This window comes from Coregonus clupeaformis, chromosome 18 (genome assembly GCF_020615455.1).
Source record: "Coregonus clupeaformis isolate EN_2021a chromosome 18, ASM2061545v1, whole genome shotgun sequence".
In the NCBI taxonomy this organism is placed as follows: Eukaryota; Metazoa; Chordata; class Actinopteri; order Salmoniformes; family Salmonidae; genus Coregonus; species Coregonus clupeaformis.
Window position 1 is genome coordinate 41,044,719 of NC_059209.1, and position 17,552 is coordinate 41,062,270.

General features: G+C 44.9%; 1 protein-coding gene across 6 annotated transcripts in view; it reads left to right on the top strand.

Annotated features, from left to right (window-relative positions):
* Positions 1 to 17,552, top strand: part of LOC121530796 (calcium/calmodulin-dependent protein kinase type II subunit beta) — a 115,743-nt gene that overhangs the window by 79,661 nt on the left and 18,530 nt on the right. For 2 of the 6 annotated variants that reach the window (XM_041836035.2, XM_045226866.1), the window contains 3 exons: positions 273 to 310; positions 4,662 to 4,694; positions 9,717 to 9,794. In XM_041836035.2, coding sequence (XP_041691969.1) covers positions 273 to 310; positions 4,662 to 4,694; positions 9,717 to 9,794 — 149 coding nt within the window. The remainder of the gene's footprint in view (positions 1 to 272; positions 311 to 4,661; positions 4,695 to 9,716; positions 9,795 to 17,552) is intronic. The other 4 variants (XM_041836036.2, XM_041836040.2, XM_041836037.2 and 1 more) reach the window with 3 other exon arrangements.

The window sequence follows — 17,552 nt, forward strand, 5'->3', positions numbered from 1 at the left end:
GGTAGATTATAACCTGTCTAAAACTCTGACTTTACTAGGAGGACCATAGATTTTCTCTTGTTACAGACGACTGTCTGGTCCCCTACACTGTGGGATTCTTTTTTACCAACGGAATGCAATGTGGTTGCATTTGGGTTACCCATCTTGTACAAATCAACTAGAACTCCTACAGGACTACAGGTTGATACTGTTACACCTTTGTGACCTCTCTGATCTCCTGTTCTATCAGCATCTCTGACCTGCTGTGTCTCTCCTGTTGTTTCCTATTGCAGCAGCCAAGAGTTTGCTCAACAAGAAGGCAGATGTCAAGGTAAGGCCCTGTCCTCTCTCTGCTCTCTCTCTCTCTCTCTGCACCCTCTCTCTCTCACTCTCTGCTCCCTCTCTCTCTCTGCTCCCTCTCTCTTCTCTCTCGGCCCCCTCTCTCTCTTCTCTCTGCTCCCTCTCTCTCTCTCTCTGCTCCCTCTCTCTCTCTCTGCTCCCTCTCTCTCTGCTCAGTTATCAGGGTTAAGGCCCTGTTTCTCTCTCTGCTTAGTTATCAGGGTTAAGGCCCTGTTTCTCTCTCTGCTTGGTTATCAGGGTTAAGGCCCTGTTTCTCTCTCTGCTCAGTTATCAGGGTTAAGGCCCTGTTTCTCTCTCTGCTCAGTTATCAGGGTTAAGGCCCTGTTTCTCTCTCTGCTCAGTTATCAGGGTTAAGGACCTGTTGTTTCTGTATGCTCTTCTCTATTCTCTCTCTGGTTGTGTCTCATTCCCTCTCCCCATCCCCCTGCTTTCTCTCCCCCATCTTTCTCTCACCCCGCTTTCTCTCCGCCCCATCTTTCTCTCCCCCATCTTTCTCTCTCCCCCATCTTTCTCTCCCCATCTTTCTCTCTCCCGCATCTTTCTCTCTCCCCCTCTTTCTCTCTCCCCCTCTTTCTCTCTCTCCCCCTCTTTCTCTCTCCCCCTCCCCCCTCTTTCTCCCCCCTCCCCCCTCTTTCTCTCTTCCCCCTTTCTCTGTCTCTGCTTTTGCTTAGCTTGCATGTTTCTGTGTAGTTGAAAGTGTCTCTTGCTCAGTGATTTGTGAACGTCTTTATTTCAGTGTGTGCTGTGCTGTCTGTGATGCGTGGTAGACGGTGTTGACTCAATTTGCAATCATCATAAAATAGTGGTCTCTAGTGTAGGTGTGTGTGTGTGTGTGTGTGTGTGTGTGTGTGTGTGTGTGTGTGTGTGTGTGTGCGAAAGGGAGAGAGGATGGAGGATGGGGAATAGAGTGAGCATGTGTGTTCTTGTGAGTATGAAAATGCGGGAGCTTGTGTACATGCATGTGCAGGTGTTATCGTGTGTGTGCGTGTGTGTGTGCATGTGAGCCTTGTGTTAGCTGCTGTCTGGTCGGTGTGTGTGTGCGTGTAAGCCTTGTGTTAGCTGCTGTCTGGTCGGTGTGTTTGTGCGTGTGAGCCTTGTGTTAGCTGCTGTCTGGTCGGTGTGTTTGTGCGTGTGAGCCTTGTGTTAGCTGCTGTCTGGTCGGTGTGTGTGTGCGTGTGAGCCTTGTGTTAGCTGCTGTCTGGTCGGTGTGTGTGTGCGTGTGAGCCTTGTGTTAGCTGCTGTCTGGTCGGTGTGTGTGTGCGTGTGAGCCTTGTGTTAGCTGCTGTCTGGTCGGTGTGTGTGTGCGTGTGAGCCTTGTGTTAGCTGCTGTCTGGTCGGTGTGTTTGTGCGTGTGAGCCTTGTGTTAGCTGCTGTCTGGTCGGTGTGTGTGTGCGTGTGAGCCTTGTGTTAGCTGCTGTCTGGTCGGTGTGTGTGTGCGTGTGAGCCTTGTGTTAGCTGCTGTCTGGTCGGTGTGTGTGTGCGGTGAGCCTTGTGTTAGCTGCTGTCTGGTCGGTGTGTGTGCGTGTGAGCCTTGTGTTAGCTGCTGTCTGGTCGGTGTGTGTGTGCGTGTGAGCCTTGTGTTAGCTGCTGTCTGGTCGGTGTGTGTGTGCGTGTGAGCCTTGTGTTAGCTGCTGTCTGGTCGGTGTGTTTGTTCAGTAGCGATTGTGACTACAGTTCCAGGAATAGACATGAGTCTGAACCCTGGAAACGCACCAGACAGAAATAGACTCTCACTCTCTCACACACACACACACACACACACACACACACACACACACACTTCCCCCTGCTCCTCTTCACGCCATAACTCATAATTGCCTAGCAACAAGCCCCCGACACACTGGACCGTTTTAAAAGACTTTCATTTGTTTTCTTTCTCACTCTCTCATTATTATTTACCTCTGACCCCTCTGACCTCTCTGACCCCTCTGACCGCTCTCCTTGTCTCCTCTGACCGCTCCACTTGCCTCCTCTGACCCCTCTCCTCGTCTCCTCTGACCCCTCTACTTGACTCCTCTGACCACTCTGACCTCTCTCCTTGTCTCCTCTGATCTCTCTCCTTGTCTCTTCTGAACTCTCTCCTTGTCTCCTCTGACCCTTCTCCTTGTCTCCTCTGACCCCTCTGACCTCTCTCCTTGTCTCCTCTAACCCCTCTCCTTGTCTCCTCTGACCCCTCTACTTGTCTCCTCTGACCCCTGTTACCTCTCCTTTTTGTCTCCTCTTAGCTCCCTCCTTGTCTCCTCTGACCCCTCTGACCTCTCTCCTTGTCTTCTCTGACCTCTCTCCTTCTCTCCTCTGACCCCTCTGATCTCTCTGACCCCTCTCCTTGTCTCCTCTGACCCCTCTGACCCCTCTCCTTGTCTTTTCTGACCCCTCTCCTTGTCTTTTCTGACCCCTCTACTTGTCTCCTCTGACCCCGTCTGACCTCTCATTCTTGTCTCCTCTGACCCCTCTGACCCCTCTCCTTCTCTCCTCTGACCCCTCTCCTTGTCTTCTCTCACCTCTCTCCTTCTCTCCTCTGACCCCTCTCCTTGTCTTCTCTGACCCCACTACTTGTCTCCTCTGACCCCACTCCTTGACTCCTCTGACCTCTCTCCTTCTCTCCTCTGACCCCTCTCCTTGTCTCCTCTGACCCCTCTCCTCATCTCCTCTGACCCCTCTCCTTGTCTCCTTTGACCCCTCTACTTGACTCCTCTGACCCCTCTACTTGTCTCCTCTGACCCCTCTGACCTCTCTCCTTCTCTCCTCTGACCTCTCTCCTTCTCTCCTCTGACCCCTCTCCAGTCTTGTGTATAAAGTTTTGCGGAATATCTTCATCTGCACAGTGCTTTAGAGAACCTAGATAAATAGCAGTTTGAGTTAATTGTTCTCCTTTTTAATCACAGTGGACGCCACTTTTGAATGTCTTTTAACAGAACAGTTGCATAGATCTTCTAGCTACCTTATTATTTTAACAACACATGTCACTGCACCTGTCCAGTGCATGTGACAATCGTTTTATTTATTTTTCTCCCTAGGTATTTCCTCCACAAAGACGAGTGATCACTTCACACTCAGTCAGTGCGCCTCCCTAACCGCTCCCCCTCTTATTTATCTTTCTCTGCTCCTGAAGATGCCACACCATCCTTTGTTCCTGTCCTCTGCTTGCGCACCCTCCTCTTTCTTCCTACCCTCTTAAGAATCCATAAAAATGACAATCCATAGAAATGATCCTCCTCTCTTCCTGTGCTTTCTTCCTGACTGGTGAAGTTCTTTCTGGTGATTTGAAGCCCATTGATCAACCAAGTGATGCTCACCAATCAAGTCTCGTTTTATTCGACATGCTCATCCTGCAGTACTTGGCATTCACCTGTTGTCTTTATTTCTTTCTCTCTTTCTTTCTTTCTTTCTTTCTTTCTTTCTTTCTTTCTTTCTTTCTTTCTTTCTTTCTTTCTTTCTTTCTTTCTTTCTTTCTTTCTTTCTTTCTTTCTCTCTTTCTTTAATTTCTTTCTTTCTTTCTTTAATTTCTTTCTTTCTTACTTTAATTTCTTTCTCTTTCTTTCTTTCTTTCTCTCATTCTTTAATTTATTTATTTCTTTCTTTAATTTCTTTCTTTCTTTCTTTCTTTAATTTCTTTCTCTTTCTTTCTTTCTTTCTTTCTTTCTTTCTTTCTTTCTTTCTTTCTTTCTTTCTTTCTTTAATTTCTTTCTTTCTTTCTTTAATTTCTTAATTTCTTTCTTTCTTTCTTTAATTTCTTTCTTTCTTTCTTTCTTTCTTTCTTTCTTTCTTTCTTTCTTTCTTTCTTTCTTTCTTTCTTTCTTTCTTTCTTTCTTTCTTTCTTTAATTTCTTTATTTCTTTCTTTAATTTCTTTCTTTCTTTCTTTCTTTCTTTCTTTAATTTCTTTCTCTTTCTTTCTTTCTTTCTTTCTTTCTTTCTTTCTTTCTTTCTTTCTTTCTTTCTTTAATTTATTTATTTCTTTAATTTCTTTCTTTCTTTCTTTCTTTCTTTCTTTAATTTCTTTATTTCTTTAATTTCTTTCTTTCTTTCTTTCTTTAATTTCTTTCTTTCTTTCTTTCTTTCTTTCTTTCTCTCTTTCTTTCTTTCTTTCTTTCTTTAATTTCTTTCTTTCTCTCTTTCTTTCTTTCTTTCTCTCTTTCTTTCTTTCTTTTTTTCTTTCTTTCTTTCTTTCTTTCTTTCTTTCTTTCTTTAATTTCTTTCTTTCTTTCTTTCTGCTCTCTCTCTCTCTCTCTCTCTCTCTCTCTCTCTCTCTCTCTCTCTCTCTCTCTCTCTCTCTCTCTCTCTCTCGCTCCCTCCTCCATCATTCCTCCATCACCTGGGACAGAAACGCAAGTCCAGCTCCACTGTCCAGTACATGGTGAGCATGTCATTTTCACATCCCTGGACCTCCTTTTCTCTCATACCTCCATCCCTCCCTCTCCCTGCACCTCTCCATCATACCTCCATCCCTCCCTCTCCCTGCACCTCTCCATCATACCTCCAGCCAGTCCCTCTCCCTGCACCTATCCATCATACCTCCATCCCTCCCTCTCCCTGCACCTCTCCATCATACCTCCATCCCTCCCTCTCCCTGTACCTCTCCATCATACATCCAGCCAGTCCCTCTCCCTGTACCTCTCCATCATACCTCCATCCCTCCCTCTCCCTGCACCTCTCCATCATACCTCCAGCCAGTCCCTCTCCCTGTACCTCTCCATCATACCTCCAGCCAGTCCCTCTCCCTGCACCTCTTCATCATACCTCCAGCCAGTCCCTCTCCCTGCACCTCTCCATCATACCTCCATCCCTCCCTCTCCCTGTACCTCTCCATCATACCTCCAGCCAGTCCCTCTCTCTGTACCTCTCCATCATACCTCCATCCCTCCCTCTCCCTGCACCTCTCCATCATACCTCCATCCCTCCCTCTCCCTGCACCTCTTCATCATACCTCCAGCCAGTCCCTCTCCCTGTACCTCTCCATCATACCTCCAGCCAGTCCCTCTCCCTGCACCGCTCCATCATACCTCCATCCCTCCCTCTCCCTGCACCTCTCCATCATACCTCCATCCCTCCCTCTCCCTGCACCTCTCCATCATACCTCCATCCCCCCTCTCCCTGCACCTCTCCATCATACCTTCATCCCTCCCTCTCCCTGCACCTCTCCATCATACCTCCATCCCTCCCTCTCCCTGTACCTCTCCATCATACCTCCATCCCTCCCTCTCCCTGCACCTCTCCATCATACCTCCAGCCAGTCCCTCTCCCTGCACCTCTCCATCATACCTCCATCCCTCCCTCTCCCTGCACCTCTCCATCATACCTCCAGCCAGTCCCTCTCCCTGCACCTCTCCATCATACCTCCAGCCAGTCCCTCTCCTGTACCTCTCCATCATACCTCCATCCCTCCCTCTCCCTGCACCTCTCCATCATACCTCCAGCCAGTCCCTCTCCCTGTACCTCTCCATCATACCTCCATCCCTCCCTCTCCCTGCACCTCTCCATCATACCTCCATCCCTCCCTCTCCCTGTACCTCTCCATCATACCTCCATCCCTCCCTCTCCCTGCACCTCTCCATCATACCTCCAGCCAGTCCCTCTCCCTGCACCTCTCCATCATACCTCCAGCCAGTCCCTCTCTCTGTACCTCTCCATCATACCTCCATCCCTCCCTCTCCCTGCACCTCTCCATCATACCTCCATCCTCCCTCTCCCTGCACCTCTTCATCATACCTCCAGCCAGTCCCTCTCCCTGCACCTCTCCATCATACCTCCAGCCAGTCCCTCTCCCTGTACCTCTCCATCATACCTCCAGCCAGTCCCTCTCCCTGTACCTCTCCATCATACCTCCATCCCTCCCTCTCCCTGTACCTCTCCATCATACCTCCAGCCAGTCCCTCTCCCTGTACCTCTCCATCATACCTCCATCCCTCCCTCTCCCTGCACCTCTCCATCATACCTCCATCCCTCCCTCTCCCTGTACCTCTCCATCATACCTCCAGCCAGTCCCTCTCGCTGCACCTCTCCATCATACCTCCAGCCAGTCCCTCTCCCTTCACCTCTCCATCATACCTCCATCCCTCCCTCTCCCTGTACCTCTCCATCATACCTCCATCCCTCCCTCTCCCTGTACCTCTCCATCATACCTCCAGCCAGTCCCTCTCCCTGCACCGCTCCATCATACCTCCATCCCTCCCTCTCCCTGCACCTCTCCATCATACCTCCATCCCTCCCTCTCCCTGCACCTCTCCATCATACCTCCATCCCCCCTCTCCCTGCACCTCTCCATCATACCTTCATCCCTCCCTCTCCCTGCACCTCTCCATCATACCTCCATCCCTCCCTCTCCCTGTACCTCTCCATCATACCTCCATCCCTCCCTCTCCCTGCACCTCTCCATCATACCTCCAGCCAGTCCCTCTCCCTGTACCTCTCCATCATACCTCCATCCCTCCCTCTCCCTGCACCTCTCCATCATACCTCCAGCCAGTCCCTCTCCCTGCACCTCTCCATCATACCTCCATCCCTCCCTCTCCCTGCACCTCTCCATCATACCTCCATCCCTCCCTCTCCCTGCACCTCTTCATCATACCTCCAGCCAGTCCCTCTCCCTGCACCTCTCCATCATACCTCCATCCCTCCCTCTCCCTGTACCTCTCCATCATACCTCCAGCCAGTCCCTCTCCCTGCACCTCTCCATCATACCTCCATCCCTCCCTCTCCCTGTACCTCTCCATCATACCTCCAGCCAGTCCCTCTCCCTGTACCTCTCCATCATACCTCCATCCCTCCCTCTCCCTGCACCTCTCCATCATACCTCCAGCCAGTCCCTCTCCCTGCACCTCTCCATCATACCTCCATCCCTCCCTCTCCCTGTACCTCTCCATCATACCTCCAGCCAGACCCTCTCCCTGTACCTCTCCATCATACCTCCAGCCAGTCCCTCTCGCTGTACCTCTCCATCATACCTCCATCCCTCCCTCTCCCTGTACCTCTCCATCATACCTCCATCCCTCCCTCTCCCTGCACCTCTCCATCATACCTCCATCCCTCCCTCTCCCTGCACCCTCTCCATCATTACCTCCATCCCCCCTCTCCCTGCACCTCTCCATCATACCTTCATCCCTCCCTCTCCCTGCACCTCTCCATCATACCTCCATCCCTCCCTCTCCCTGCACCTTTCCATCATACCTCCATCCCCCTCTCCCTGCACCCTCTCCATCATACCTTCATCCCTCCCTCTCCCTGCACCTCTCCATCATACCTTCATCCCTCCCTCTCCCTGCACCTCTCCATCATACCTCCAGCCAGTCCCTCTCCCTGTACCTCTCCATCATACATCCATCCCTCCCTCTCCCTGTACCTCTCCATCATACCTCCAGCCAGTCCCTCTCCCTGCACCTCTCCATCATACCTCCAGCCAGTCCCTCTCCCTGTACCTCTCCATCATACCTCCATCCCCCCTCTCCCTGCACCTCTCCATCATACCTTCATCCCTCCCTCTCCCTGCACCTCTCCATCATACCTCCATCCCTCCCTCTCCCTGCACCTCTCCATCATACCTCCAGCCAGTCCCTCTCCCTGTACCTCTCCATCATACCTCTCCATCATACCTCCAGCCAGTCCCTCTCCCTGCACCTCTCCATCATACCTCCATCCCTCCCTCTCCCTGCACCTCTCCATCATACCTCCATCCCTCCCTCTCCCTGTACCTCTCCATCATACCTCCATCCCTCCCTCTCCCTGTACCTCTCCATCATACCTCCAGCCAGTCCCTCTCCCTGCACCTCTCCATCATACCTCCATCCCTCCCTCTCCCTGCACCTCTCCATCATACCTCCATCCCTCCCTCTCCCTGTACCTCTCCATCATACCTCCAGCCAGTCCCTCTCCCTGCACCTCTCCATCATACCTCCAGCCAGTCCCTCTCCCTGCACCTCTCCATCATACCTCCATCCCTCCCTCTCCCTGCACCTCTCCATCATACCTCCAGCCAGTCCCTCTCCCTGCACCTCTCCATCATACCTCCAGCCAGTCCCTCTCCCTGCACCTCTCCATCATACCTCCAGCCAGTCTCTCTCCACTCGTTCTCAACCACTTTTCCTCCAGTCTTCAGTTTGCTCAAGGCTTACTTGGAACAGCTTTTTATATTTCAACCCTTTTCTCTCGTCTAATGAGCTTGGAGTTCAGTTCATCTGCCTAACCCCACCCCAGCCATGTACACCCCCAGTGTTTCCCTACTGAAGATGGCTTTTCCCCGGACTGCTCTTAGTGTTGGTGTTGATGTTGTGAGTGTCCTCTGGAGAAAGGACTGGTTCTCACACCACAGATATCCTAGTAGAGCTGAATACAGTCATCTCTATGGCATCTCATCTCAGTGTATCTCTATGCTCTAAGGACCTTTGCTTGACACTTTACACAGAGATGTCCCAGTGGAACTCTAACCATATACATGAATACAGTCATCTAAATGGCATCTCATCTTAGTGGTCTCTATGATATCTCTATGCTCTGAGGATCTCTGCAGCTGGAAAGATGATTCAGACTGATATTGGCATTTTCAAACAGGCTTTTACGAAAAAGCTTTAGAGAAGGAACTCTGTGTGTCTTTGTGTATGTTGTGGATGATCAAGCTACCACATAGGAAGATCTGATGGTTGGTGATTGAGGCTTTGGGTGATTGAGGCTTTGGGTGATTGAGCCTTTGGGTGATTAAGGCTTTGTCTGAGCTGTGGTTTGGTCGATTTGTGTGTGAGTGTGATTTTCTATAGATGTGGATTTATGTCTGTCTGTCTGTCAGCTCTGGCGCTATAGCAATTTTCACTCTGATAGCTTTGTGTGTGTGAACCCTCTCTTGCTCTCTCTCCTGCTCTCTCCATTCTCTCTCTTCTTCTCTCTCTCTCGCTCTCTCTCTCGCTGTGTCTCTCTCTCTCTGTGTGTCTCTCTCTGTCTCTCTCTCTCTCTCACCCTATCTCTCTCTCTCTCTCTCTCTCTCTCTCTCTCTCTCTCTCTCTCTCTCTCTCTCTCTCTCTCTGTCTCTCTCTCTCTCTCGCTCTCTGTCTCTCTCTCTCTGTCTCAAGGCCTCTTCTCCATGGTTAACACTGCTATAGTAACACACTGCTTAACCCTCACTGCTGCTCTGTTTCCTTTGAACCACTGTGATACTGTGTATTAACCCATCACTCTATTGTATTTGACCTCTCCCTCCATGCCAGCTAAAACCATCACTTATCTCATCATCTGGTCAAACAATGATCGAGGTAGAGAAAACACTCAATGAAGGTTTTAGAATAGTATTTAAACCCAGGTCTATTTGTGTTAACCCTTTCACCACCACGGCCCATCATCCATCTACAGTATGCCCTGTTGTTAACCCTGTGTTGTCTCCCCTCTCCCTGCACAGCCCCAGACACCACAGACAAACACCACCAAAAACAGCATAGTCACCAGCCCCAAAGGAAACGTCCCTACTCCTGTTCTGGTATTTATCTTTAATCCCCTTCCTTCTCCCTCTGTCTGTCTGTCTGTCTGTCTGTCTGTATGTCTGTATGTCTGTCTGTCTGTCTGTCTGTATGTCTGTCTGTCTGTCTGTCTGTCTGTCTGTCTGTCTGTCTGTCTGTCTGTCTGTCTGTCTGTCTGTCTGTCTGTCTGTCTGTCTGTCTGTCTGTCTGTCTGTCTCAGTTGTCTGGTGTCACTTTAGAGCAGCTGTGTAGATGGCTCTGTGCTGTCTCTGACACGTGTGTGTCAGATGCGTTTTGTGAGAGAAGAGCCTGAAATGTGTCAAAGAGCGCTTCACTGTCACCGACTGTCACCATGTGTGCTGTTTCCTTCACTGTCACCGACTGTCACCGTGTGTGCTGTTTCCTTCACTGTCACCGACTGTCACTGTGTGTGCTGTTTTCATCCCTGTCACTGACTGTCACTGTGTGTGCTGTTTTGTTCACTGTCACCGACTGTCACCATGTGTGCTGTTTCCTTCACTGTCACCGACTGTCACTGTGTGTGCTGTTTCCTTCACTGTCACCGACTGTCACCATGTGTGCTGTTCCCCTCAACTGTGTTCCAGTGTCTTTTATTATTTGGACAGTACCAGTCAAAAGTTTGGACACACCTACTCATTCAAGGGTTTTTCTTAATTTTTACTATTTTCTACATTGTAGAATAATAGTGAAGACATCAAAACTATGAAATAACACATATGGAATCATATAATAACCCAAAAAGTGTTAAACAAATCTAAATATATTTTAGATTTTAGAGTCTTCAAAGTAACCACCCCTTTGCCTTGATGACAGCTTTGCACAGTCTTGGCATTCTCTCAACCAGCTTCATGAGGTAGTCACCTGGAATGCATTTCAATTAACAGGTGTGCCTTGTTAAAAGTTAATTTGTGGAATTTCTTTCCTTCTTAATGCGTATGAGCCAATCAGTTGTGTTGTAACAAGGTAGGGTTGGTATAGTGAAGACAGCCCTATTTGGTTAAAGACCAAGGTCATATTATGGCAAGAACAGCTCAAATAAGCAAAGAGAAACAACAGGCCATCATTACTTTAAGACATGAAGGTCAGTCAATCCAGAAAATTTCAAAAACATTGAACGTTTCTTCAAGTGCAATCGCAAAAACCATCATGCGCTATGATGAAACTGGCTCTCATGAGGACCGCCACAGGAATGTCTGCAGAGGATAAGTTCATTAGAGTTAACTGCACCTCAGATTGCAGCCCAAATAAATGCTTCACAGAGTTCAAGTAACAGACACATCTCAACATCAACTGTTCAGAGGAGACTGCGTGAATCAGGCCTTCATGGTCAAATTTCTGCAAAGAAACCACTACTAAAGGACACCAATAATAAGAAGAGATTTGCTTGGGCCAAGAAACACAAGCAAAGGACATTAGACCGGTGGAAATCTGTCCTTTGGTCTGATGAGTCCAAATTTGAGATTTTTGGTTCCAACCGCCGTGTCTTTGTGAGACGCAGAGTAAGTGAACGGATGATCTCTGCATGTGTGGTTCCCACCATGAAGCATGGAGGAGGAGGTTTGATGGTGTGGGGGTGCTTTGCTGGTGACACTGTCTGTGATTTATTTAGAATTCAAGGCACACTTAACCAGCATTGCTACCACAGTATTCTGCAGCGATACGCCATCCCATCTGCTTGGCGCTTTGTGGGACTATCATTTGTTTTTCAACAGGACAATGACCCAAAACACACCTCCAGGCTGTGTAAGGGCTATTTGACCAAAAATGAGAGTGATGGAGTGCTGCATCAGATGACCTGGCCTCCACAACCACCTGACCTCAACCCAATTGAGATGGTTTGGGATGAGTTTGACCGCAGAGTGAAGGAAAAGCAGCCAACAAGTGCTCAGCATATGTGGGAACTCCTTCAAGACTGTTGGAAAAGCATTCCTCATGAAGCTGGTTGAGAGAATGCCAAGAGTGTGCAAAGCTGTCATCAAGGCAAAGGGTGGCTACTTTGAAGAATTGATTTGTTTAACACTTTTTTGGTTACTATATGATTCCATATGTGTTATTTCATAGTTTTGATGTCTTCACTATCATTCTACAATGTAGAAAACAGTACAAATAAGGAAAAACACTTGAATGAGTAGGTGTGTCCAAACTTTTGACTGGTACTGTATATTGTGGTATTTCTCATCTAGAGACGACAGGACAGAAGCAGACATCAGAGTGTGTGAGTGGTTGTCTTTCTGTTGTCTGACACCCCTCTCTTCCTATAGCAGAGATCTGATCTACCATACTGAACAGTGGCGTGTGATTGGTTAGTAGAGAAGCTATGTCGGGTAACCTGGGGTGTGGGGGGGATTAAATATCTGTAAAAACAGGAAGACAATTGACAGATATCATGATTAATGAATAGTTAGGGATGATAAGTAAGTTAAATAACAATATCTGGTAAAATCAACTGGAGGGAATTAAGTTAAATAATAATATCTGGTCACAGAAAATCAACTGGAGGGAATTAAGCGATTCAAAGTGCTCAGTGGTTGTAGACTAATTGGAGCATGGTAGGCCTACTCCTCAATGTGGGTTGGTTTTCAACATTGGCCACATAAACTGAACATATTCACTCTTAAATGACTTTAGATAAAAGCGTCTGATGAATGTCCATATATTACTCTACTACTGCCTCTCTCCTGTGATTAGGTGTTCATAGGGGCTCAGGGAACAATGTGGAGGATCTGCCTGACTGCTGGGTGAGAGAGCTGGAGAAACAGGGATCAAGCCAGTTAGAGAAGAGAGCTGGAGAAACAGGGGAAAACTGACACCACCAGTCATGCACACCACCAGTCATACACACCATACACACCACCAGTCATACACACCACCAGTCATACACACCACCAGTTATACACACCACCAGTTATACACACCACCAGTCATACACACCACCAGTTATACACACCACCAGTCATACACACCACCAGTCATACACACCACCAGTCATACACACCACCAGTCATACACACCACCAGTTATACACACCACCAGTTATACACACCACCAGTTATACACACCACCAGTCATACACACCACCAGTCATACACACCACCAGTCATACACACCACCAGTCATACACACCACCAGTCATACACACCACCAGTCATACACACCACCAGTCATACACACCACCAGTCATACACACCACCAGTTATACACACCACCAGTCATACACACCACCAGTCATACACACCACCAGTCATAGACACCACCTCGCAGTTGCCCTTAAATGCTGCACGTGTGAATGAGAGTGTGTGAGGCTATGGATTAGAGGAAGATGTATTATTTTCAGAGCCTTGCTAGGAAATGAGACTGGGAGGTTGGTAGTAGTCTCTAATCTGTTGCTATGCCTTCTACTACAGGAGCTAGCTCTATTTAATGACCTAACCTCCTCTATTATATGGCAGGTACTGTAGTGGATATAGAATACTGATACTCTGAATAACATCTCACAAACTCTCTTTTTTTTAAGCAGAATATTCCTCCACAATGTATATTTGAGACAACGGTTTAGAGGTACAGAGGTTTAGGTAATAGTTGATTTAGGTAATAGATGGTTTTAGGTAATAGTTGGGTTAGGTAATAGATGGTTTAGGTAATAGTTGGGTTATGTAATTGATGGTTTAGGTAATAGTTGGGTTAGGTAATAGATGGGTTAGGTAATAGATGGTTTAGGTAATAGTTGGGTTAGGTAATAGATGGTTTAGGTAATAGTTGGTTTAGGTAATAGTTGGTTTAGGTAATAGATGAGTTAGGTAATAGTTGGGTTAGGTAATAGTTGGGTTAGGTAATAGATGGTTTAGGTAATAGTTGGGTTAGGTAATAGATGGTTTAGGTAATAGTTGGTTTAGGTAATAGTTGGTTTAGGTAATAGATGAGTTAGGTAATAGTTGGGTTAGGTAATAGTTGGGTTAGGTAATATTTGGTTTAAGTAATAGTTGGGTTAGGTAATAGTTGGGTTAGGTAATAGTTGGGTTAGGTAATAGATGGTTTAGGTAATAGTTGGTTTAGGTAATAGTTGGGTTAGGTAATAGTTGGGTTAGGTAATAGATGGGTTAGGTAATATATGGTTTAGGTAATAGTTGGGTTAGGTAATAGATGGTTTAGGTAATAGTTGCGTTAGGTAATAGTTGGGTTAGGTAATAGATGGTTTAGGTAATAGTTGGGTTAGGTAATAGATGGTTTAGGTAATAGTTGGTTTAGGTAATAGATGAGTTAGGTAATAGTTGGGTTAGGTAATAGTTGGGTTAGGTAATAGTTGGGTTAGGTAATAGTTGGGTTAGGTAATAGATGGTTTAGGTAATAGTTGGTTTAGGTAATAGTTGGGTTAGGTAATAGTTGGGTTAGGTAATAGATGGTTTAGGTAATCGTTGGTTTAGGTAATCGTTGGGTTAGGTAATAGTTGGGTTAGGTAATATTTGGTTTAGGTAATAGTTGGTTTAGGTAATAGTTGGTTTAGGTAATAGATGGGTTAGGTAATAGTTGGTTTAGGTAATAGATTGGTTAGGTAATAGATGGTTTAGGTAATAGTTGGATTAGGTAATAGATGGGTTAGGTAATAGTTGGTTTAGGTAATAGATGGTTTAGGTAATAGTTGGGTTAGGTAATAGTTGGTTTAAGTAAAAGTTGGGTTAGGTAATAGTTGGGTTAGGTAATAGTTGGGTTAGGTAATAGATGGTTTAGGTAATAGTTGGTTTAGGTAATAGTTGGGTTAGGTAATAGTTGGGTTAGGTAATAGATGGTTTAGGTAATAGTTGGTTTAGGTAATAGTTGGGTTAGGTAATAGATGGTTTAGGTAATAGTTGGGTTAGGTAATAGATGGTTTAGGTAATAGTTGGGTTAGGTAATAGTTGGGTTAGGTAATAGATGGTTTAGGTAATAGTTGGTTTAGGTAATAGATGAGTTAGGTAATAGTTGGGTTAGGTAATAGTTGGTTTAAGTAATAGTTGGGTTAGGTAATAGTTGGGTTAGGTAATAGTTGGGTTAGGTAATAGTTGGTTTAGGTAATAGTTGGGTTAGGTAATAGTTGGGTTAGGTAATAGTTGGGTTAGGTAATAGTTGGGTTAGGTAATATTTGGTTTAGGTAAAAGTTGGTTTAGGTAATAGATGGTTTAGGTAACAGTTGGGTTAGGTAATAGATGGTTTAGTTAATTGTTGGGTTAGATAATAGTTGGGTTAGGTAATAGATGGTTTAGGTAATAGTTGGGTTAGGTAATAGATGGTTTAGGTAATAGTTGGTTTAGGTAATAGTTGGTTTAGGTAATAGATGAGTTAGGTAATAGTTGGGTTAGGTAATAGATGGTTTAGGTAATAGTTGGGTTAGGTAATAGATGGTTTAGGTAATAGTTGGGTTAGGTAATAGATGGTTTAGGTAATAGTTGGTTTAGGTAATAGATGGTTTAGGTAATAGTTGGGTTAGGTAATAGTTGGTTTAGGTAATAGTTGGTTTAGGTAATAGATGAGTTAGGTAATAATTGGGTTAGGTAATATATGGTTTAGGTAATAGTTGGTTTAGGTAATAGTTGGGTTAGGTAATAGTTGGGTTAGGTAATATATGGGTTAGGTAATAGATGGTTTAGGTAATAGTTGGGTTAGGTAATAGATGGTATAGGTAGTAGTTGCGTTAGGTAATAGTTGGGTTAGGTAATATATGGTTTAGGTAATAGTTGGGTTAGGTAATAGATGGTTTAGGTAATAGTTGGTTTAGGTAATAGTTGGTTTAGGTAATAGATGAGTTAGGTAATAGTTGGGTTAGGTAATAGTTGGGTTAGGTAATAGTTGGGTTAGGTAATAGTTGGGTTAGGTAATAGATGGTTTAGGTAATAGTTGGTTTAGGTAATAGTTGGGTTAGGTAATAGTTGGGTTAGGTAATATTTGGTTTAGGTAATAGTTGGTTTAGGTAATAGTTGGTTTAGGTAATAGATGGGTTAGGTAATAGTTGGTTTAGGTAATAGATGGGTTTGGTAATAGATGGTTTAGGTAATAGTTGGTTTAGGTAATAGATGGGTTAGGTAATAGTTGGGTTAGGTAATAGATTGTTTAGGTAATAGTTGGATTAGGAAATAGATGGTTTAGGTAATAGTTGCGTTAGGTAATAGTTGGGTTAGGTAATAGATGGTTTAGGTAATAGTTGGTTTAGGTAATAGATGGTTTAGGTAATAGTTGGTTTAGGTAATAGTTGGTTTAGGTAATAGATTAGTTAGGTAATAGTTGGGTTAGGTAATAGTTGGGTTAGGTAATAGTTGGGTTAGGTAATAGTTGGGTTAGGTAATAGTTGGGTTAGGTAATAGTTGGGTTAGGTAATAGATGGGTTAGGTAATATTTGGTTTAGGTAATAGTTGGTTTAGGTAATAGTTGGGTTAGGTAATAGTTGGGTTAGGTAATATTTGGTTTAGGTAATAGTTGGTTTAGGTAATAGATGGTTTAGGTAATAGTTGGGTTAGGTAATAGTTGGTTTAAGTAATAGTTGGGTTAGGTAATAGTTGGGTTAGGTAATAGTTGGGTTAGGTAATAGATGGTTTAGGTAATAGTTGGTTTAGGTAATAGTTGGGTTAGGTAATAGTTGGTTTAAGTAATAGTTGGGTTAGGTAATAGTTGGGTTAGGTAATAGATGGTTTAGGTAATAGTTGGGTTAGGTAATAGATGGTTTAGGTAATAGTTGGGTTAGGTAATAGTTGGTTTAAGTAATAGTTGGGTTAGGTAATAGTTGGGTTAGGTAATAGTTGGGTTAGGTAATAGTTGGTTTAGGTAATAGTTGGGTTAGGTAATAGTTGGGTTAGGTAATAGATGGTTTAGGTAATAGTTGGTTTAGGTAATAGTTGGGTTAGGTAATAGATGGTTTAGGTAATAGTTGGGTTAGGTAATAGATGGTTTAGGTAATAGTTGGGTTAGGTAATAGTTGGGTTAGGTAATAGATGGTTTAGTTAATAGTTGGTTTAGGTAATAGATGAGTTAGGTATTAGTTGGGTTAGGTAATAGTTGGTTTAAGTAATAGTTGGCTTAGGTAATAGTTGGGTTAGGTAATAGTTGGGTTAGGTAATAGATGGTTTAGGTAATAGTTGGTTTAGGTAATAGTTGGGTTAGGTAATAGTTGGGTTAGGTAATAGATGGTTTAGGTAATAGTTGATTTAGGTAATAGTTGGGTTAGGTAATAGTTGGGTTAGGTAATAGTTGGGTTAGGTAATATTTGGTTTAGGTAATAGTTGGTTTAGGTAATAGTTGGTTTAGGTAATAGATGGGTTAGGTAATAGTTGGTTTAGGTAATAGATGGGTTAGGTAATAGTTGGTTTAGGTAATAGTTGGTTTAGGTAATAGTTGGGTTAGGTAATAGATGGTTTAGGTAATAGTTGGTTTAGGTAATAGATGGTTTAGGTAATAGTTGGGTTAGTTAATAGATGGGTTAGGTAATAGTTGGGTTAGGTAATAGTTGGTTTAGGTAATAGATGGTTTAGGTAATAGATGGTTTAGGTAATAGTTGGTTTAGGTAATAGATGGGTTAGGTAATAGATGGTTTAGGTAATAAACTCAGCAAAAAAAGAAACGCCCCTTTTTCAGGACCCTGTCTTTCAAATATAATTCGTAAAAATCAAAATAACTTCACAGATCTTCATTGTAAAGGGTTTAAACACTGTTTCCCATGCTTGTTCAATGAACCATAAACAATTAATGAACATGCACCTGTGGAACGGTCGTTAAGTCACTAACAGCTTACAGAC